The sequence below is a fragment of the Tachypleus tridentatus genome, chromosome 5 (assembly GCF_004210375.1).
Source record: "Tachypleus tridentatus isolate NWPU-2018 chromosome 5, ASM421037v1, whole genome shotgun sequence".
NCBI classification, from domain to species: domain Eukaryota; kingdom Metazoa; phylum Arthropoda; class Merostomata; order Xiphosura; family Limulidae; genus Tachypleus; species Tachypleus tridentatus.
The window spans coordinates 34,112,181-34,134,898 of NC_134829.1; the positions used below are offsets into that span (position 1 = coordinate 34,112,181).

Genomic DNA, 22,718 nt, shown 5'->3' on the forward strand with positions numbered 1-22,718 from the left:
ATAATCATAATCATTGTGTATTTAATTAAAATAACAATGATAGAAATGATACGAGTAAAATATTGGTATAATTTATTTCCAGGCAATAGGACTGTGTCTTCTTTCTTATGTTGAATTACAAGCTCAATTCTCACTTGCTGCATGGAAGGCATTATCACAGATCACAAGGAATTTCTCATCAGATAGGTTTACTCAACATGAAAGGGAGGCTGTAGTTATGAAACGGCATGATAGTCAGGTCCCAGAAAACTTCAACTTATCTGTAACAATAAGGAAACATTTTGGCCAAGTGCTTGATAAACTATACACTGGTAGCTCAAAACCTGCAACAGTTGAATCTATACACAGTCAGTTTTCCACTCATGGCCAGATTTCTAGTTGTCCATCAATGAACCTTGGTGAAAAAGGAAGACCACCAGCTGGACTTATGACACCTAATTTCACATGGTCAAATTCAAATTTTTATCAGACAGGATCGTTGCATCTCAATTCAGAGGGTTCTCAAATAGGTTTGAATCTCAAAATTTTATATTACATATGAGGCTATGTAGATTTTTAATGTTGAGATTTAATATTGGAGAAGACATACTTTTCTGATTTTTGTGAGAGGTGTTGAATTTGTTCCACAATTTAATAAAGAATTTTTTTTTGGTTATTGATGTTTCAAGTTTTTAATTTACCCCATAGCAATGCATACTATTTTTTAATAACACAAAATTTTTACACTGCTAGTTTTCCAAATTTAGCTTTTGCCCCCAAAATATAAAACTAGGTATTAGCATTTGTTCCTTTCTATGTTTATTTTTAATAAAGTTAATTTTGAAGTATTTGAGGAAAGATTAAATTTCAGTTCATGCTTTATGGATATTTTTTTTTATGTGTTGTGGTTGTTTTCTTTAAATATACTTCTAAAGTTATATCAATTTCTATTATGATACAGGCTACAGAAAGTAAGTAATTTCCCAGAGATAGAAAACAGGAGCATCCATAAAGGTTTTGTTTAAACATAATCACAAAGAATAGGTGCATATGTGGCTGTACATAAATCTAGGTATTTAGGAGCAACTGTTATGGCCAGTATTATGTTATATAATTCTGGTATGTTGTGTTGTATACCTTTATAAGTGGGAAAGATAACATTGCACTCATTGTTGACTTTTACCTGTTGACTGCCAAGTATTTCAGCTGCTACAGCAACTCTGAACCAAGTTCAAAATACAACTTTAATGCTTCTTCATTTTGTAACTTTTTTCGTGACACCATTTTGGATCGAAAGTGAAACAATTTGTAAGTAGGTCAAATGCATGTATGGTGCTAACATCTAGCGTTGAAGTTAGGTATTATTGACAACGAATTAACTCATTCATGGCACTGTTACCGATCGGCTGGGATGAGTTATCTCGTCTACGGCTCTGAACAGGTTAAGAGTTCTCAATAACTCAAAGAGAAATTAATCAAGTTTTAGGTGTAGTATTGCAATTACTATTTATTTGCAAGTTCAATTCTTAAAGCACTTTGTGGTTTTCACGTTTTGTTTTAATTTTATGCAAGATTGAGAAGAATTTAAAAAATAATTGAGATTACTTTTTGTAATTGTGATATATTTTGTCAATAGTTATTTTCTAATTTGATGGCCCCTGCAATACTCATTATAAATTATTGTGTTCAAATGTATATAGCCCCATTCATAAAAGTCACTGATTGAATGAATAATTTTGATGCAAATGCTATTACAATAATTATTGTGAATACTTGTAAAAAATTTAATAATGTTTATTATTGTTGTAAATTAATGTCTTTTTATTGAGAGCTTTGTCAGTTAGAGGTAAATAAGAATGAACATTTTGATATTCACACTATGTTATATTTCTGTTGTTATATTTTAATGTTACTTAAGTTCTCTTATTTAAAACTTTTTAGTGAATTTTTGTACAGCTGAGTGTAAAAATGTAAATACAATTTGAAATAAATAGTTTATAAACAAAAAATAACTAACTTACAGTGTATTTCTAGAATGAGTTATTTATGGTTACTTCACATTCAGCATGTATGTAATAAATGCATTTTTTATTAAGCCTACTTGGTATTTGATAACCTAGAATTGTGATGCATTCTTTTAGAAAGTGTGTAAAATGGAACATTTTGATACTGTTGAAATTATTAAATATTCTAGAGCACTCCAAAGACACATCAAATGAGCTGGATGAAGTTATAAACTTGCTATCATGGAAACCAGTGAAGCACAATTCTAGCTCCTTATTAAGACAAATGCCTACAGTGTGTGACTTTGATAGTAATTCTGAAGTTTGGAAGACAATTTCTTCTAAGTATGACAGTAGAGAACTGATGACCAACCATTCAGCAGTTCACATATTTCCTGATGCTAATAATACAATGTCCAGCTCAGATGGAAAGAAAACATGGCCACAGATGAATAACCATAATGTTGCTGCTGGTTTCTCTTCTATAAACTGGATTTGGACAGAAAATCCAAAATTAGTTTCATGCATAGAACCAGATCGACAGACTAGAAGCCAACTGAACAGTGAAAATTGCAGTTTTAGTCAGAATACGCATTCTTTGATTGCATGGCAAAATGCAGAGAGGGAGAGGTAAAGTTTTACATCTGTAGATCTAGTGTATTTACATTGTTATGTGTTTGAAGCTGCTGCATTATTCTATGTAACTTGTGTCTTCATAACTAATTGGAAATGTTTTTGCTGTCATTATTACTGATTTAAATAGTCCTTCTCATTATTTTAAGTATAGTTTTTATAGATATCTTATTCATTCATTTTAGACCAGACATGGCCAGGTGATTAAGGCACTTGATTCGTAATCCAAGGTTTGTGGGTTTGAATCCTTGTCATGCCAAACATGTTTGCCCTTTTAGCCAAGGGGTGTTATAATGTGATGATCAATCCCACTATTCATCAGTAAAAGAGTAGCCCAAGAGTTGGTGGTGGGTGATGATGACTAGCTGCCTTCCCTCTAGTCTTACACTGCTAACTTGAGGATGGTTATCTCAGATAGCCCTCGTGTAGCTTTGCGCAAAATTCAAAACAAACAAACATTCCTTTCGAATTTTAAAAATTTTTTATTTCTTAAAAATTCTTTTAGTCCATCGATGAGAGTAACAAAAATTATATAAAAGATTGTTCTAGGTAAGAAAAAAAATTGTCTGATAATTAGAAGAGACAAATATAATAATTGGTACTTGTTTATATTAAAAAAATTGATTGGTTGAAAGTTTGTTATAGATGTTAAAAGATATGAATATAATAATTGGTACCTGTTTATATAAACAAAATTGATTGAAAGATTATTATTATAGATTGTTGTTTAATATGTATGTATTGTGAAAATCCATTAATTATTAATTAATCTGTGTAGTGGGTTAACAGCAGATTTCTGTTTCAACTGAAATATTACTTTGCAAACAAGATAAATAGTTTTGATTATGGGATTTTAAAGAGGGATCTGGAAAATGGCAAATCAAAAAATATTCCTAAAGTAATCCAAAAGATGTGTTAAGAACATCACAGTGTATCCATTTTATTTTTAAGCATGTAATTCCTATAGGCTCTTTATACAAGTTTCAAAGTAGATTTGGGAGTATGTAATCACTGTTTTTTTTATCCTTTAGCCAAATGATTTTGGCTTATACTCAAAATAACATTCTACTAAATCTCATGAACCACAGTCGTTGACTTCATTCATCATACCAAGAGGTTCTGTTGTTATTAGAAGAGGAATTTCTGTTTACTAGCTTTCATGGGCTGTAATAGAATCTTCTGTTACCTTAGAAATGTTTCAGCTAGCGTTTTTGCTTCTGTTACAGGTGGAATACAATGCGGAAGGGAGAGAATAGTTGTTCTAGTGATGATGCCTCCTCAGTCAATGGGCAAGACAGTGATGTTTTTTCGTTTGGGCTTGATTTTGTTGGAAGAGAATTGGTTGCTTCTGTCAGACAAAGGTATTCAACATTTTTAATTGTAATGTGTAGAGTATATATAAGAAAATCGTATGTTAAAGTGATTGAATATTTAATTTTCTAAAACGATTAAACTTTGCAATAGTCCACGAAACATTTTAGGCATTATCGTGAAGAAAATACTCTTGTCAGAAGTAAAACTTTTCACCCTTTGAAACAATAAATAAGTTGGTAATAAAAACATAAGTTTCAAAAATATTTAGATACAAGTGAACTTTAGGCAAAGAATGTACATTTCTTGATTTGATCATTCCAATTCTAGAATATCTGCAGGGTATTATGGAAATTGATTTTAATTCTATGTCAGAACATTTTGTAAATAGTGAAAAATTCTACTCTGTCAATGAAAATTCAAATGTTCTGTGGAAAACATGAAAGTTTTGTTTAACATACTTGAAGCATATGAAACTTTTAAACCTTAAGTACATTCCTTCAGGTTGTTTCTAGGAGATCAGTTATAATTTGTTTTTAGTTTAGTGAGATGCAGTAATGAAGCTGACACTGATATAATTGTTTCTTGTAGACGACACAGTAGTAGTGATGGTGTGCCAGACTCCCACCAGGCTGAAGTGTGTAACACTGGAAAAGGAACAGATCTGAATTGGGTATGTATTTAACAGCATATTATATAGATGATGAAATACTTCTAGGATTTTCCTGTAGAATTCTTATTAAGGAAAACGTTTATATTTACATTATTTACTAAAAAAGACAAAGTGAAAAGGGGAAGAATACTAAGTTAAAATAATGCTTATTTTAACAGTGCTAATTGTTTGATTCCATATTTTTATGTGCACTTGTAGTTATTCTAAAGAACTTTATTAAGATTTAAAATTAAGCTCTTTTATGATAGTATTAGCAGTTTCTAATGTGGTGTATTACCTACACTCACACATATGGCTATTCTTGTTCAGTGCTGCCCTCTATATGCAATACATTTTTCTCATACCACAAGCCTTGGACATCAATACCACACAGCCAATGTGGTTCAACTTTGTCTCACATGTAAATAATGCAACAACCCTCCATCAATAGGAGTGCAACACAATCTTCCTATGCATTTCAGTTAAGTTCTACTGAATTATCACCTCTCATTAGGCAGTGATCAAGTGCAGAATTTTTTCGATTTTCTGCTGATGTTGGGAATATGTGGTATGCAGAAGTATATGGTTTTGTGATTTTTTAATTCTTGAGATATATTCACTTTTGTTAGTTGATTTTACTTTTTGTCTAGGTGTGTGCACATTTTGTCTAATGTTTTCTACAGTTTGTGGAGGAAACTTATTGGTGTTGATGAAGTATTGTTTTATTTTTGTCTAATTTGTCATTAATTTTATCTGGCGAGCATAGTTTTATGGCTTTGTTTATTTGGTTTCTTAGTATGTTGAGTTTCTGTTTTGTTTCATGTGCTGAGTCCCAAGGAATGTATAGTCCAGTATGGGTGAATTTTTGGTGAATTTCTGTTGTAAATTGTGTATCGGTCCTTGTAATTTTGAGGTTAAGAAATGATATTTGATTTCTTTCTTCCTGTTCACATGTGAAGTTAATGTTGGGATGTATAGAGTTAACGTGATTGAAAAAATTAAGTGTTCTGTAGATGTGAATCCCACAATCGTGTTGTCTACATATCTGTACCAGTATAGTGGTGGATGTAATGCTGTGTTAATTGCTCATGTTTCAATTTGTGTCATAAAAATATTAGCTAGAACTGGTGATACTGGGTTGCTCGTGCTTAGGCCATTTGTTTTTATATAGTTGTGGTTGTTGAACATGAAGTTTGTCTTCATCATAGTGAATTCTATGAGGGTTGCTAATTGGTTGTTGGGAATGTCTATTGATGGATTAGGGTCTTGGATGTAGAGTTCCAAGGCTATCTTGCAGGCTTCAGCGGTTGGAACTTCTGTAAAGAGAGATATAACATCAAAACTGGCCATTAAAGCTTTATGATTAAGTTGATTAAGATGAGACTTGAAATTAAAAGAGTCTTTGATGAATGAGCTGGCTGATGTTACATATTTGGAGAATGCCCATGCTATGTATTTACCAAGATTGTAATTAAACGATTCATATGTGGACATTATTGGTTGTAATGGACAATCTGGTTTATGAGGTTTGGGGATGCCGTATATTTGTGGTGTGCGTGAGTCGGTTTTACGTAGGTAGGAATAAAGTGTTTGTGAAATTGTGTTGGCTTTTTTCATTTGTAGTAGTATTTTGTTTAGTTGTGTTTTGTGTGTCTTTGTTTAGTGTGGATTTGTGTGTATTGGTTTAAATTTGTTTGTCTGATAGGATGTTCATTGTTTTGGATGTATTGGTTCGTGTTCATTATGACTATAGTGTTTTTTTTATCTGCTTTTAGAATTTTTATGTTTTTGTCTTGTTTTAGGTTTTTAATGGAATTAATGTCTTAATTTGTAAGATTGTTTTTTGCTTTCTATTTTGTGAAATTATGTTGACGGTTTTGGGAGAAAATTCTTTAAAAAAATCATTTAAGATGTTTTTAAGTGTTTCTGGAAAATATAAATTTTTGATTTTTTGTGGGAAGTTTGACTGTTGGATGTCAATAAAATTGTCGAAGTTGTCTTCTTTCTGTTGGAAATTTTTATTGTTTTCTTATTTTCTGTGGAAAGTATCACAAGTTTCCTGGCTAGATCTTCTAAACATGTTTTAATTTCTATGGTTGGAATGTACCTAGGTGGTATTGCGAAGTTAAGTCCGTTGTTAAGTAGGTGTATCTCCTCTGCATAAAATTAAAAAAAAAAAATCTCAACCCAAACCAGCCGTTTTTACATATACATATCTAGGTGTTAGCATGTCCTCCATGGACATTGATTTTTATGTGTTGGCACATTAGCAAGCTGATCAACCCTTTTTAAACTCCAGCATTCAGTCACTTTTGCCATTGTGGGGGGCTGGTGATTCATTTTGCCCCTTTTAGCTGTTCTGCAATACTTATTCAGCATACACCTTCTGTTTGAAGCACTCCACCAATCCCTTGAGGATTTTCTAGGGAGACAGTTTCCTTCCTTTCTCCTCTTTGGCACTGTTGTCTTCTTTGACCATATTCCTTTACAAATGGACTTGTTGCTGTTGGGAAGATATTGTCTTTTCACAGGTCCATCTATTGTACCCTCATATTTGTGACTTCTGGATGGCTCACTTTTTCCATCAGTTTGTTTTTGAAAATTTTCTAGAGTTTTTGGAATCACATGACCTCTGGGAGTCCAAATTTACTCTTTAATCTTTGGTTACTTGTTTTCTCATTCTGATACCATATCCTCTCTCATAATTGTTTCCCATCCTGCAACATCTCTTCCTTTACCACTTTGGATTCATTAATTTCACTATGTGTCTCAAAGTTGGATTCATTTCCACCAGGAGTTACAATGACTTTCTGGTGGTTTCACATCCAACAGAGGCATGTTTGGGTGATTTTGTTTCTCTGTGGTGTTTATTCATTATTGATTTGTGGGTGATCCAAGATTTGTGAGGAGGATTTTCATCTTTTTTCTTTCCTCTTCACCTTTGTATCCTGTAATGATTTCCTTCCCATTGACTCATGATCCAGCTACCTGAGTCTATCCAAGGTTGTGCTGACCTTTCTGTCACTGAGAGCTGTCAAGCCAATCATCCAACCTTCTCCAGGTTTTTTGCCCTGCGATTCATCTGTCCTGTCTCAATCAGTTTCCTACTCTTTTCTGATTTCTCGTGGAGTCCTTTATCACATTCAAGGTAGGTTTTCTCCATGATGACCAAGATGAACATCTCGAATGCCTATCTCTGTATTTGTATTTCTCATCAGTCTAGAAGATATCTTCAGTTTGTCCACTACAGGGTTGTTTATCAGTTTTGAACAGTCTTTTGGACCGTGTATTTTATTAGGTGGTTACGTCTTTTGCTCAACTTTTGCATGCTCTAGAATTGTGTTTACACCACTAAATGGATGACTGGCTCCTGTTAGATCATTTCATACTGGGGTCTTTTCAACACACATGCTTGTTGCCAACAGGAGCTGCTTGTATTGATTGAATTCTAAACATGATGAAGGTTTCTTTTGTGTACCTACTATCATTTTCACTTGGGTGTATTTTTCAGTACCACACACTTATTTGGGCCTATTCTTCTCTATTTGACAGTGCTTTCAGTTCTCCATCCATTTACTGCTTCCTCAGTTTCTGCACAAAAGATGCTTTCATTTTTAGGACTTGGGCTTCCATGGAAGCCTTTATTCCTTTGGGTTGGGTACATGTATTTTGTGCAGAGGTCTCTGTATGGCCTATAGAATCTTAATCAGGATCCATTAATCTCTTCATTTATCTTTCATCTCTTCCTTTATAGACTATCTGTATTGATGGTTGAACGAGTGTAACACAATGGAAGGAGTACAACTTCCTCCACCTTATCCAAATTTGTATTAAATTACAGATACTTTTCTTCTAGGTTTGAAAGTGCTGGTCCATCAGTGAGATACTTCTAGGCAATGGTCTCACATGGTGATACAGTATGCTTTGTTTCATTATCTTCCACTAGTACAGTACCAACACGTCATGTTCCATTTTATCAGTTTCACCATTGTGGGCTATTTCAATTACTATGAGGGCACGTGTTACTGTTCCCCTTGTGGTCAAACTTTGGACTTCCTTTATTGGGCTCATACGCTGTGAATAAATCTCCTTGTATGTTACGTTCTGGAAGCTTTTCCCTTTGTTGCAGATCATTTTTAAGGCCTGTCCAGGTTTATCCCATGGAGTGGTTTATAGATCTTTAGGATTTTGGGTGGCTATGCAGTCAATGGGGTACTCCTCATCTGGATACTTTTGCCATTTTACTCCAATTTACACCAAATTACCTTTTTTTTTTTTTTTGGTCTAGTTCATCATCTTCTCAGACAATAGTAGTGGAATTTCACATTTAGAACTAAACCAGCTGGTTTAATTTATGTTTCTTTCAGATTTGTTGACCTCCTTGTCAAGTGATTCTTCCAGATTGGTTTTATCCTCCTCAAAACTTCATCAGTTTTGTGGATCTTTTTTATTTTTCCTTGTCAATTTCTTTTTCATCCATTTCTCACCTTTGTTCCTGGTCTGCTTCAGTGAGATTTCTGTGTCAAGTATGTGTTCTTTATTGTTCCACTGACATCATGGCCTGCTTTAGTGGTTTCCATTTCCACCTTTTCATTCCCTTGCACTATTCTTCTGTATACAGCCTTTATCGTTCTACCCTTACAATTTGGGAACCTCAACTGATTGGATTGGTCTGTTCCTTTCTTTTTTTTTCTTCCCAAATTATGACCCAATTTCTATGCTCTAGATTGGGCACCTCCTTTCTCCATTTGAGGAAACTTTTTTTTTTGTCAGACATATGTTTGTTTCCCACTGTCTTCATTGGATAGCTATTTTTTCCTCACAGGGGGTACTTCCTTCCACCTGTTGCCTTCCTTCAAATTTTTGTGCAGGTGTGACTGGGTAAATTAATTTTTCTTTATGTTTTTCCCATCAGGGGTATGTCCTATTTAAAATTTGGATCTCGCTCAGTAGAAAGCATAACTTCTCCAGATATGTTTCTTGTATCTCAAATCCACACTGTATGGTGAAGATGAAATAATAAAACACAAATATGCCCATGGGCAATAATATACACTGTTGAGATGAGGTGTTTCACAAGACCATTAATTATTTTTTTCTTTTTAGTATATATATATTTGCATTGTTAATGTGTCCATTCTGGACTGTACTAATTTGTGGACTTGTATTTTTGTCCATTCTTGCTGTTTCTTTTAATTGAGTTACTTGGGGACAGTTTACTTATTGCACTGTCTCCAAAGTTGCCTTTCCTTTTACCTCTCTGCCATATTTTATTACTTTCTTGTTCATCTAGTGAGTATGGAAGTTCTTGCAACTTTCCTTTTCTGAGCCATTGGAGTGGTGAACTATAGAAGTTTTCTCCTGAATGTGATCACTTCCATTCAGTAGGGTGTACAATTGTGATATTCTGCTGATGAAGATGGTATGCAATCCTCCAGTCAGGTGCTTCTCTTCCATGCAGTTAATACTGGAGGTTGATGTTATGCCCAGCTTCTGTGCAGTCTTATCCAGAAGATAACATTGTATATATTTGGTAGATGCAGTCCATTTTCATGCAGTGGGACCTGGAAGATAGCATTGCAGTCCTATCTGGGGGATAATTTTGCACATATTTCCATCTACATACACTCTAACTCAGTGCAGTGTGTCCTAAGGTCGATGTTGCACCCAGCTTCTTTGTAGTTCTGTTTGTAGGGTGAGGATACATATATTTCACTGAAGCAATACACTTCCTTGTAGTGGGACCTGGAGGTTGATGTTTATCTCCAGCTTTTGAGCAGTTCCTTTTGGAGGATGATGTTGCTTTGGAGCTGATCTGTCACACTGTAGTTCACCCCTTTGATTGGGACCCCTTGTTCTACCATCACTTGAATGTTGGTTCCAAGCGAGTGGTTTTGCACTAGAGCTAGACCAATAAATCCATGTATTGGTTGTAATCTTAACTCTAACTTTTAATTTTGTGGTTTTGTCTCATATTCTTCACTTCCGTGCAGTGGTTGATGTTGTGCCCATGAGCTCTAACTTCTCTATGGTCCTATCCAGAGGATGATTGTTTGGGGTGAAGTTATTATTTTCCTATATTGAAAATATATTTCTGATATGTGCTTAACTCCTTTCACATTTCCAACACTTCCTATCCATTGAAAACTGGTGCTTTTTTGCCCCTGTCCTGTCTCAATGTGATAGTTTGGTGGAATCAAATAGAGGTAGTCACATGTATCAGGAAGGTGTGTCACACTCGTGTTGGTGGAGGGTTGTTACATGATGATTTACAGGGGAGATGCAATTGAGTCACATTGGTCACTGCAGTGAAAAGCTTGTGGCGTGTGAAAAAAATTTTGTACATAGTGGGTAACACTGAACAAGAATAGCCATATGTTCGAGAGAACATAAATATCTATTGGCCCCTTAACGTGTATTCCTGTATGTGGTGAGAGGACCTCCCAGAGAAAGTTCTGTACTTTCAATTTACTTCCTCTGGGATCTGATTATCCACCCACATGTTTGCCATGCACAGTAACCTGTGAAGGGGAGGAGAATTCTGACAGTTGGGTGACATGTGGGGCACTTCAGCACACCACTTTGGCTTGTCTATTTGGGCTAGGATCAACTGAGTACCAGTGTTGGGCATTTCCAGTGGGTGTTGTTGGTATTGTGTTTGATGCTGGTGTTTGGGTATAATGCTCACTAAGCTCTGGTGTTGCTGCAGTGTTCTAGCTTGGCATTATAGTGCATTCACTTGTAGTACTCTATAGTGGGCAATGAATCTTTCTCCTTCTATTAAGAATAACTTAAAAATTATAATAAAATAAAATAATAAACAAATGGCTCATTGGTAAGCAACTACATTTAAAAGGCTTTGGTCAGTATTTTTCACCCCATTCTGTACTTGTACATTATTTTCTCATAATGAATTCTTTGTTAAATAAATCTTTGTGGCAAAGTCTCCCTTTTTTATTGAGAAGAGGTTAGTGGGACTGCTGCTTTCCAGAGTCATTCAAGAAACTACATTCTGGAGGCATTGTGGTAGAAACATCTACACCAACGTTCAGTGAAGTACTCCTTAATTCAAAAGAAATTGGGGATTTAGCTATTGAGAGACAATGATGCCTGCATGGGCAGGAGGAGAAAGAGGTACAGCATATAAAAATCATTAATAACATTTCTTGTCCTGAGACTTGAAAGTTGTTGTCTTCTTCCTGTGACTGCACAGGTCCACTTCATTCAGCTTTGGGTTTTAGTGTCCACCCTGGTCCATCTTCTTTGGCCCCTGAGATGCAGGATGATCATTTGTTCATGTCCTCAGTTGCTAGGATCTACATCTACTGACAGACAGAGACCTGCCCACTTGACCAAGGACAGGATCCATGGAGATAGACAGACTTTCTTCTAATAAAGAAAAACACTGTTGTCATAAACAGAAAGTTTCTCCACCTAAGTAAAAATGGCCACTTTGATAAAGGGGAATTGTCAAGGTTGCCATTCTAATCTGGATGACATTAAGACCTTGATTCGTTCCTATCATTCTGTGTGTCTTTCCTTACGGGAAACATTTCTAAAACCAGTAGTTTTCTTTATACCTGATTGACAAATTGTTTGTTCAAGTGCATGGAGGAATGGCACTGCTGGTTGACTGGCACATACCAATCCTGTCTATGCCTCTTGATACATCCTTGGGTCATAGTCATCCATGCTTCCTTGGTTTGTACCATCATTGTATGTTTTCTATACATGTCTCCTGGAGAGACTAATTATTAATCAGACCTTGATGTTGTCATAGAACAGCTGCTGTCTCCCTTTGTAATCCTGGGAGACTTTAATGGACACAATCCCCTCTGGGGTGGTAATGGTATTAATGCATCTGGTTGTTCTGTGGAGTGTATGCTCTTGGATCACAACCTTTTTGTCCTCAATACTGGTTCTTTACTTATTTCCATGCACCAAGTCAATCTTTTACTGCTATCGATATATCTATCTGTTCCTCTTAAGTATCCTCTTGCTTTTCTTGGAGGGTTGAATGTGACCTATGGGGCAGTGATCATTTTCTTATAGTTTTGAGGGAGATTGGCCATGGTTGATGCCACCTGATCTAAGTGCTGTGGTGGAAGTTGGACCAGGCCAACTGGCTCTCTTTCACCTCTCTCTCAGAAATGGATCCTCTTATTGTTAATCTACTATCTGTAACAACAACATGGAAGTAGTAACTGATTGCACTGTTTAAGCAGCTGTCTATTCTATACCTAAAAACCTTGAATGATATTTTCATTCGTGGTGGTTTCCAGTTTGCCAGCAGGCATAGAAGGCTCAAAAATGGGCCTGGGATACCATTTTCAAGTATCTCAATTATTTTGAACCACATTTCTTTCGAACAAGCCTGTGCCCATTCTCACCAGGGCAGATATCAAAGCCAAAAGGAATTTTGGGTTAAGCTCACAACTAACATTTCTTCTACCACTAGTTCCAAAGTCTTAAGGGACAGGATTCAGAAGGTCAATGGGAGGTATACTTTCCATCCCTTATCCATCTTTCTTTCTGGTAGCTAGAAAGTTGTTGATATACAGAGCATCACTGATACTCTTTGTAAAAACTTTAGTTATTTTTTCAGCACTTTTATCTCTTTCCCTGCTTTCTTAATCACCAAGTCTTGAGCAGAGCAATCACTTCTTTCATTTTGGGCCATTTGTTTCTATAAGCAACCTCACTCTTTATCTGTTTGGCAGCACATCTCTCAGACCCCATGATGTTCAACATGAGATGCTGCACTATTTCTCCTTTGCCTTGTGATTCTTTTTTAAGTGGATCTGGCAGGAGAATGTTTTCCTGTATCATGCAACAAGGCTTTTTCCTATCTTTTTCTATGCCTTGGAAGGATCCCAAGATTTCATCCAATTATTGTCCAGTTGCTTTGACTAGCTGCCTTTGTAAGGTCTTGGAGAGGATGGTTAATGCTTGTCTTGTTTGGTTCCTTGAATCAAAAAACACTTCTCATCTATTCAGTGTGGATTTCATCAACAGCTTTTTTTACCATGGACCACCTGCTTTGACTTGAAACATCAATCAGGGAAGCATTGCTCAAAAGAGAGCATCGTTTTTTTTCTGTTTTCATTGATTTTAAGGAGATTTATTGCACTACATGGAGGTGTGGCATTTTGCAGAACCTCCATTCATGTGGGTAGTGTGGCTAATTGCCCCTTTTTATTTTACAGGAAATTACAAGTCTGTGTGGGTTTGACCCTTTCCACAGGAACCTGTAGTTCCTCAGGACTTTGTCTTCAGTGTAACACTTTGGTATCAATGGCAATGCTATTGTCACTCAACTTCCTTCTGTTGCAAATGGGCTCTATGTCAACAACTTTCAAATCTTCTGTTGGTTGTCAGATATAAAGTTTATTGAGAGCCAGCTTCAGATTGCCCTCAATTGTTTGTTGAAGTGGACCACAGTAAACAGTTTTGCCTTTTCTTTTTTCCCAAAACTGGATGCATGCATTTTTTCCATCAGTGGTTCTATGCTCAAGATCTCATTTGAGTCTGGACTGTGGGTTTCTGGTTTTGCCAAGACCTTGGATTGAAAATGGTGAACCCCATTCACCTCTGAGGCTTCAGTTTTGGATGGAGTTTTTCCACATTTGTCCAATCCCACAAATCTCCTCTGCTGTGTGTAACTTTCTTTGCATTAGGCTTATAAAGTTTGATCCCAACTACAGTGTCCTACCTTTCTTCCTCAATGGGCTGTGCTCTTTTGGTATAGATGATCTGCTATTGTTTCTTTTGGCCTTCCTATTCAGACACAGCTGGCTGAATTGGGTCTGTCTCTGGATGACATTGATGTCTCCACTGGTCAACCTATTCAGTCCCACCATGGCTTATTACCATTCCCAAATGTGACCTTTCTTTGAGTCATATGAAGAAAGCAGATACTGCCAATTGGAAGTACTGTTTTCTACTTGCTGAACATTTTGCGAACTATTCTTCCATTTGTTGCATCTTGGCAGTTTCTCACAGAATCCACACTATAGTTTGTGTTCACTGCTGATTTGTATGCCATTTTTCTTTCCCTGGATCACATAGAAGATGTGAAGTATAAAGATTTACTATTTATGTTGACTCTCTTAGTTTTCTACTAATCTTAAAATTGCTTCTCATTAGTTCTCACCTTGTTCCTGTTGATGTTCAAAAACAACTGGCCCATTTTTTTTTTTTTTACCTTTATTTCTATCCAGTTTTTCTGGATACCTGGCCAAATCAGCATTCAAGGAAATGAGCTTGTTGACACTGCAGTGAAGCCTGTCTGCTCTGGTGTTGTCACAGCCATGGCTGTCCCATAGCAGGACAACAGTCTTGTATTCAAGGTTTTGCTTCATGTCAGTTGGCAACTGACTTGGCATGAGCAATGTGGTAGCAAGTTTTTTTTGTTTTTTTATTAAACCTTCTGTTGCTCTTTAGCCATGTTGCTTCCTTAAAGATTGGAAGGAAAAGTTGTCCTTGCTAAACTATGTATTAGTAATAGTTTTTTAACTTACTGTTTTCTTTTGTCTGGGACTGATACACCGATGTGTGGCCATTGTGAAACTCATTTCACAATAATCTATATTATGCTGTCTCTTTCTTTTATGGGTTTCCCTGATGATTGACAGTATCATTGGTGATGGTCACGCTGTCCACCTTAATTGTGTTTTTAACCCTAGTACACACACTCAAAAAAATTACGTTGCCCACACTGGGGGTCATTTTTGACCCCCACCAAAAATATTTAAAAAAAAATTTATTTTCATATAAGCAAAGTATAAATTTGGACAAAATATTTATTCTATACAATTTATGCATACACTTTGGGTAACTTTATGGTCATTGCAAGCCATTTTACTACATTTGATACACTTTGAAGAAGTTTTTTTCCTTGAATCACGTGCACATATTTGACACCATTTCCTAATGTTCTCTTCAGCAACTTTTTGTCTTTTTGGAGGGATCACATCATTTGTATCTTCTTCAGGCAGTAATTCATCAGTAAGCAACTTCAGAAATTCACGTCTTGCTCTTTTTTGGTACTTTGATGTGGATTCTGGATGGCGCTGGCGATAGAGAAGGTAAGCATTGTATGCGGCAGCATCAAGAATGTTATAAAATAGTGCCATTGGCCACCTTCTGGTCTTTCTTTTTGTGGAAAAGAATCTAACTATTTGGTCTAGTGTATCGACTCCCCTTTGGTGGAGTTATAGTATGATATTATTTCAGGTTTTCCTGATTCATCATTGATTGAGGGCTCTCTATGCAACGTAGATAAGAATATTCTAGAATGCTCGAGAACATTTATAGAGTGTTCTAGAATGTTCTAGAACACAAAATTTCATATCAATATATTATTTGATTGTTTACCAGAAATGTAATTGAGTTTTTTAAACGGGGGTCAAAAATGACCCCCAATGTGGAAAACGTGAATTTGAACATTAGACAAGGGGTGTAATACCCCATTTGCATAAAATACATGTTAAACGTATTGGTATAGTATGTTATTAGTATAGATTAAATTAGGTACATTTTTAGGCCCGAAAGTCACACCTTTGATATTTCTATAACAACTTAAACACAAGTGGGCCCATTTTTGACCCCCACCGTGTGTATGAGGGTTAAACTTTTATGAGTCATTGGCTTTTTTAATTTTGTTTGAGTCCTTTATCTGACTTTTGTACATTGTTTAGTTTTTACCTCAATTTAATTTTATGTTTTATGGACTTTTATGTTTTTAACAGATAGCATAGTTGCTATATACCAATAAACACCAAACAAACAACCAACCAAGTGCCTGTTGGAAATATGTTTTCAGTGTAGGAAAGTAATAACTTCCTTGTTAACTGGATTATATTATGTCTGACCTTGTCATCAGTAACCTTTGAGTGGTTAAATCTTTTGTACTTTTAAGACTGTAAACTAAATTAGTGCATCAATTTTGAAATTTCTTAACCTATATTTCAAAGTGTTTAAGTAAAATTATAATTTATTATTTATATTAACATAAACCGATTTTAAATGACATAATATTTAGATCATTTTATTCAAATCTTTCCCTGTTAATTGGTAAGCAATGATATAGGATTATTTCTGAGATAATGTGGTAAGTTTTTGGATTCGTGATAATGCTACTAGCACGATGAATTTTAATAAGAAACATGCTTACACAATTTGTTATAAATTACCTTTAGTTGATTTTGCCTATATATATATATAATACATGGTAACAGAACTGTAGAAAGGGAATTTGGGCCAGCAACTACCAAAAAAATGATTAGAGCCTAGAGTAAGTAAGACAAATTGAGGAGCACATAATCTTCATAAAAAAACACCAGCAAGGTGGCTAGAACTATAAGAAGTTAGGGATTGGGTAATGAATGAAAGGAAGCTTGGTTATTCTTTGTCAACGAAAACTTTAATGAGTGAGGCCAGGGTTGCACAAAAAAGGGATCATAGATTTTTTCAGCAACTACAGCTAGTGTTGCAGATTGTTATGTGGATTGGCTATGCGAACATGCACAAGCATCGTCAAGAGAATGCCAGATGAATATGAAAGCACAATCCTAGAATTTCATAAGTTTGTAAAATATGCTTGGAAACAAGCAAATTATGAGCAACATAAATTAGTAATATGGACAAGATCACCTGACTTTCAATGCCCATTAGAATAAGACCGTAGATGGTACAGAAATCATGACTGTTAAGACATCTGGGAGTGAGACAAAAAATGCTGAATAGCAGTTCTGTGATGCTGTGCTGACAGGACAAAACTTCTACCACTTTTGTTTTTTAAACAGAAAACTCTGGCAAAGGAGAAAATTCCAGCAGGAATTTTTCTTCACATTCACCAGAAAGAGTGGATGGATAAAGATGGAGTCAAACTTTCACTTGAAAAAGTTGGGGAAAGGAGATCAGGTGGTTGGCTTAGGAAACCAGCTCTGTTAGTGTGTGACCAGTTTAGGGTTTGTAAAACTGAGATGACAAAGTGAAAAGGGCAGCAACTGAAAACACAAATTGCTGTCATTTCAGGATGTCTGACACCCCAGTTACAACAACTGGATCTATTGATTAATAAGCCCTTCAAAGAATTCATGAGGGAAAAATGGAGGTAGGGGATGAAGGGTTTACATGGATTTACACCCATTGGTTGTATAGAAAAAAACACCTATTGCACAGATGTGTCACATGGTTAAAACTGTATGGAAAGTAGTTAACACAGAGACAATCATTAAGTCCTTCATGAAATGTGGTATCAGTAATACAATGGATGGTACAGGAGATGATCTTTTTGATTGGAGCAACAGCATTGATGACTCTGATGTTATCAATGACTCCAGTAGTGATTGTTGAAAAGATGACAAAAGTTATCATTTTTCTGTGTTCAAAGATGATTGAAGAATTAAATCTGTTTTCCCATTATTCCTAAAATTATTGTTGCATTTTAAAACTTATTTCAGTATTGGTGTTATCTATGTAATTTTATCATTAAATATTATCATTTGGGCAGTAAAATGTTATAGATGTGGATTTTAATAAAACAGATAGTTAGGTTTTGTTGGTGTAAATATTAGTTGGTATTCTGCCTCAAACTTTATTTCTGAATACTACCTTCCAAAATGTAGATGTCTCTTGTTCACCATAGCATCTTATAAGCCACAATATATGGTTCATAAGAAATAAACAATTTTAATATACAAATATAACATGAGAAAATGAAAACAGAGGCACGAACGAAATGGTTAAAATAAGTCTAAATTCAGTGAAGACTTTTTGTTATTTAGGGATGGAAAATGTTTTTATACATAATCCTTCTTTTATAAGAAGTTCAGTATTGTGTTTGCCAGTTGAAAGAACTTTAAACTTAGAGAAATCAGATGTCCTCTTTCTGTATTGTGCTGATAGACAGCAGAGTTTTTATACACATGCCAATTCTCATATTTTAAGGTGATTCTGGGTTTCACTAATATAAGAAGCATTTGTGTGATTAGACAAAAAGTGGATGATGGGCAGTCAGAAAATGATCTTTTTGAATTTGGAGAAAGTTACCTATTTGGTATAATTTAATATTTGGAATGTGTACCAGTGAGAAGAAATTGTATTCCAAAAACAAAAGTGAAGTATGTATGTAATTTATTAACCAATAAGTCTTGTGATTTATAATTAATTATGTTAGACCAAAACACAACTCTATCTCTTGAATGATGACTTTGCCTCCATCCGTAAATCTGTTTCATTCCAATCTTTTTCCTGTAATGTGAACAGTTATACTTGTCTTAAGAAAAAAAAAAATAAATGAATAAAGTAACTAATAAGCTATATAAATGTATTGTATATATAGGAACTTGCACTCAAAATATTAACAACAGTTTTGAGCTGTTGTTTGTCACATTCCAGCATATTTACAAATAAGGAAATGGTCACCTGAATGTTAACTAACTATAGTGCTTACCTTTATTGAATAACAGTTATATTCACCCATATATGTTATAATTATGAGTCTTCTCTAACAAACAATTAGTTGTTTCCCAAGTTGCCCCATTTTTCCATCAATTCATAGGTAAATATTTTTCAATTTATAGGATGATCGATTTGTGAAGACATCAACTTGGCCACTTAAACAAACTAGCATTAGATTTCCAAGTTCTTTTTATGTTGTAACTCCACCTGTTTCCCATGTATGCGAGCCACAAGTTGGAGAAACATGGCTCAGCTCAGTTGGAAGGAACTCATCTCAAGGAAATGTTGCCAAAAAATACTGTTTATTTGGTCAACCATCTTGAAACATGGAAACTTCAAAATGGTATCAGAAATGTCTTTGCAGAGAGTTGCAAGATTAGAATATTGAAAACAATTTGCAAGTGCCTTACATACACACACACATGCACTTTTGAACTGATACTTCTTTCTATACTATATATTAAAAAATGAAAGAATCCTAGTGAAGGGATAAACAAGTGCATTTTTCATGTGATGTATTTAAACATGATATATTTTAATACTCTTAAACTAAAGCAATACCATTTAAAATATTTCCACTTCGCACAATACTAGGAAGAAAGTTAGAAATGACTGTTAAAATATTACAGCAGTCTAGAAGATCATGAAATCATTTTTAGTTTCTAGCAGCTTTTATAGACAAAAAACCATTAAGGTTGTGACTATTTTGAATAATCTATTTTTGTAGGTTATGAAAATGTGTAGTTATTAATTGTTTGTACATAAATATCACTTACCTAAATATTAAAAAAATTGAAATTTGAAACTCATTTTATTGTAGGCCTAATCAAGAGTATTTATATTATGTAATAAAAAAATACTCATACATACTGCTTAATATACAACTGGAATTAAAAGTGTGTGAAATAGTTGTACGATCAGGTTTTTTTTTCAAAATTAATATTAAAATGCTCAAGCATCCTCTTAGTTAGCCTTTCTTTATTATTTTTATAATTTTGTAAAAAGTATGTGGCCTCAAATCATATGTAATATGTATCTTTTTTTTCCCATTAAATATTTTCATCTAGTGATTTAAAATAAATACAAAACCAAAGATTGAAGCCAAGAAATTATTTAAAAAAGAAAAAGTTATGATATAAATGTTTTTTTTTCAACTTGAGGATGAATGGTGACGTAATATAGCCTAAATTATTATGGGCAACAGTGGGAGGGTTTTCTTAAATGCAAATTGTCTTGATTTATAGTGTTATACTGTAAAGCTAAAAGATGATTGTATAAATTATTGCATCTATATAACTATATTTAAATATAATACAATAGATTTCATATTTAATAAATAATATTTTAGCTGTATTTGATGTTAATCTAAATATTATTGGCCTAGTCTTTGAAATTTTCTTAATTTTTGTATATTACTCTTTAGAGAGGTTTGATGTGTAATATGCATATGTAACTAAAAATACTGAAAGCCTTCAAGGTAAGATAGATTTAGGAAATGCAAATTAATTTTTTTTTTTGCAGTATAGGAATTGTTTTAAAATGCCAGCAGTGAGTATGTATAATGTTTTTAATAACTTACTAAACACTGCACACTGACAAAAACAGTGCTATACTTGTAAAGTTACAGATTATTATATTGAGATAAAAATGAAATGAACTTGTTGTTACTTGTGCTCTTCATATGGGAAGAAAATTAACGAGAGAAGTGAAACCCAAACAAAACCAACAGTATCTATATACTTTCTAAGTAAAACTTAAAAGGCAGTAGCTTCCTTTATTTTGAAATGCATTACAGGACAGGACTTACCTTGTACTTTTGAGAAGCCTTAAAATGCTACCTCCATTTTTTTTTTTCCTCTTTATTTAGCTGTTATGCACCACATTAGAATCATCTGCTGAAAGGTAATAATTGAAAATTTATAATTTATGAAATTTTAGGGCAAGTGTCCAATATACACAGATTCAATTGGACTTCATACCAAATCTGCAAAGGAAATTTACAGCATTGCTGAATGTATACATTATAAAAGTAAATATGAATTCAAGCTTGATTTTATGTTTTTATATACTAGTTGTTTTTAAACACGTTATTTTTTGTAATGTATTTTATTTTGTAAACATTTTTCATATCGGAAAGAATAAATAAAAGATATTTTACCATTTATTGTATGTTTTTTGTTCTCTAGTACGGTTTGTACTTGCCCCAACTGGTTATCTTAGTGAATTGTTCAGTAGTTCTGTGCAACATTACCATTTAAACCTTAACCAAGCAGAAAACACACAATTATTACTTTTAAACCAGTTTTACTTTCCCTGTTGATAAAAATCATACTTTAGCTTCACACTTGTTTTGTGGAAGTACATTAATGATGGAAAGTTGTTTCACCACCAACAAAACCTTTTATTCACGTTACCTTGATACTGTAATTACAAGTTACAATTATATTTCAAATCTGTCTTTGAAAAAGTTCAAACTCTTTGATGTAGTATATGGTTATATTTCTGAGCATATTATAGTGAGGAAATACATTTTTATGTAGACTATCTTTTTTGAGACTCAGCTGGTATGGGTATTAATACTTTTACTAATAAAGCAGAGAACATTTTGACCTTCTTCCATTAACTTTAGGTTAACAGAGAGTTTGCAACTGACCATTGTTGGGCTCGTCTCAGGGACAAATGTGGAAATGGGCATTGCAGTTAGATGTTAGGTTATTAATTAGTGTAGGTATAACGATGTTCCTTTGTATTAGTTTAATTTTAGTTTTAGTTGTAGAAGTAGGGTTTCTTTGATTCTGAGTTTGTTTCCCTACTTAGTACCTGGGTGTTTTTTATGGTTATGTTGTGTTTATTTGATTTGCAGTGTTCAAAAACTTTTGAAGGTCTTTTTTCTTTGAATCTAGTTACTATTTTTCTGCTTGTTTCTTCAATTCAGCCTTACACCTGCCACTATTGACAATACAATTGCTGGATTCACATCTATAGAACACAGTTTTTTCAACCATGTTAACTATATATATCCCAACATTAAGTTCACCTGTGAACATGAGAAAACTAACCAAATAACATTTCTTAACCTCAAGATCACAAGAACTGATACATAATTCAAAACAGAAATCCACAGAAAAATCATCCATACTGGATTAATACATTCCCTGGGACTCAGCACATGGAAAAACAAAAACTCAACATATTAAGAAACCAAATAAACTATGCTCACCAAATAAAATTAACGATGAAATCAACAAAATAAAACAACACTTCATCAACATCAAATTTCTTCCACAAACTGTTTAAAACAATTATACACACACACACCTAGATCAACAAAAAACTACAAAATCTTATACTGCTACATCCCATCTGTTCCCAACATTTGCAAAAAACCAACATTTGGAAAAAACTTCCAACATTCCAGGAAACACCAAATTTATTCAAAACCAAGATACAAAATTAAGTCCATACTATGTTAAATCTACACTGGCAAACACAACACAAACATAATTTATAAAATACAATGCAGCAACTCTCACGACTTCTATATTGGAAAAACAAGCAGAAAAATGGAAACCTTATTCAAAGAACACAAAAAACCACCTTCACACATTTTTGTTCACTGCCAATCAAATAAACACAACATATCCATAGAAAACATCTAGATACTAAGTAGGGAA

General features: G+C 34.2%; 1 protein-coding gene across 2 annotated transcripts in view; it reads left to right on the forward strand.

Moving 5' to 3' along the window:
• LOC143250900 (uncharacterized) overlaps positions 1-21,208 on the forward strand; it is a 30,846-nt gene extending 9,638 nt beyond the window's left edge. For both annotated transcript variants that reach the window (XM_076502069.1, XM_076502070.1), the window contains exons 4-8: positions 83-509; positions 2,174-2,612; positions 3,842-3,976; positions 4,518-4,599; positions 19,167-21,208. In XM_076502069.1, coding sequence (XP_076358184.1) covers positions 83-509; positions 2,174-2,612; positions 3,842-3,976; positions 4,518-4,599; positions 19,167-19,367 — 1,284 coding nt within the window. In that variant the 3' untranslated portion in view covers positions 19,368-21,208. The remainder of the gene's footprint in view (positions 1-82; positions 510-2,173; positions 2,613-3,841; positions 3,977-4,517; positions 4,600-19,166) is intronic.
• Positions 21,209-22,718: the final 1,510 nt, after the last annotated feature.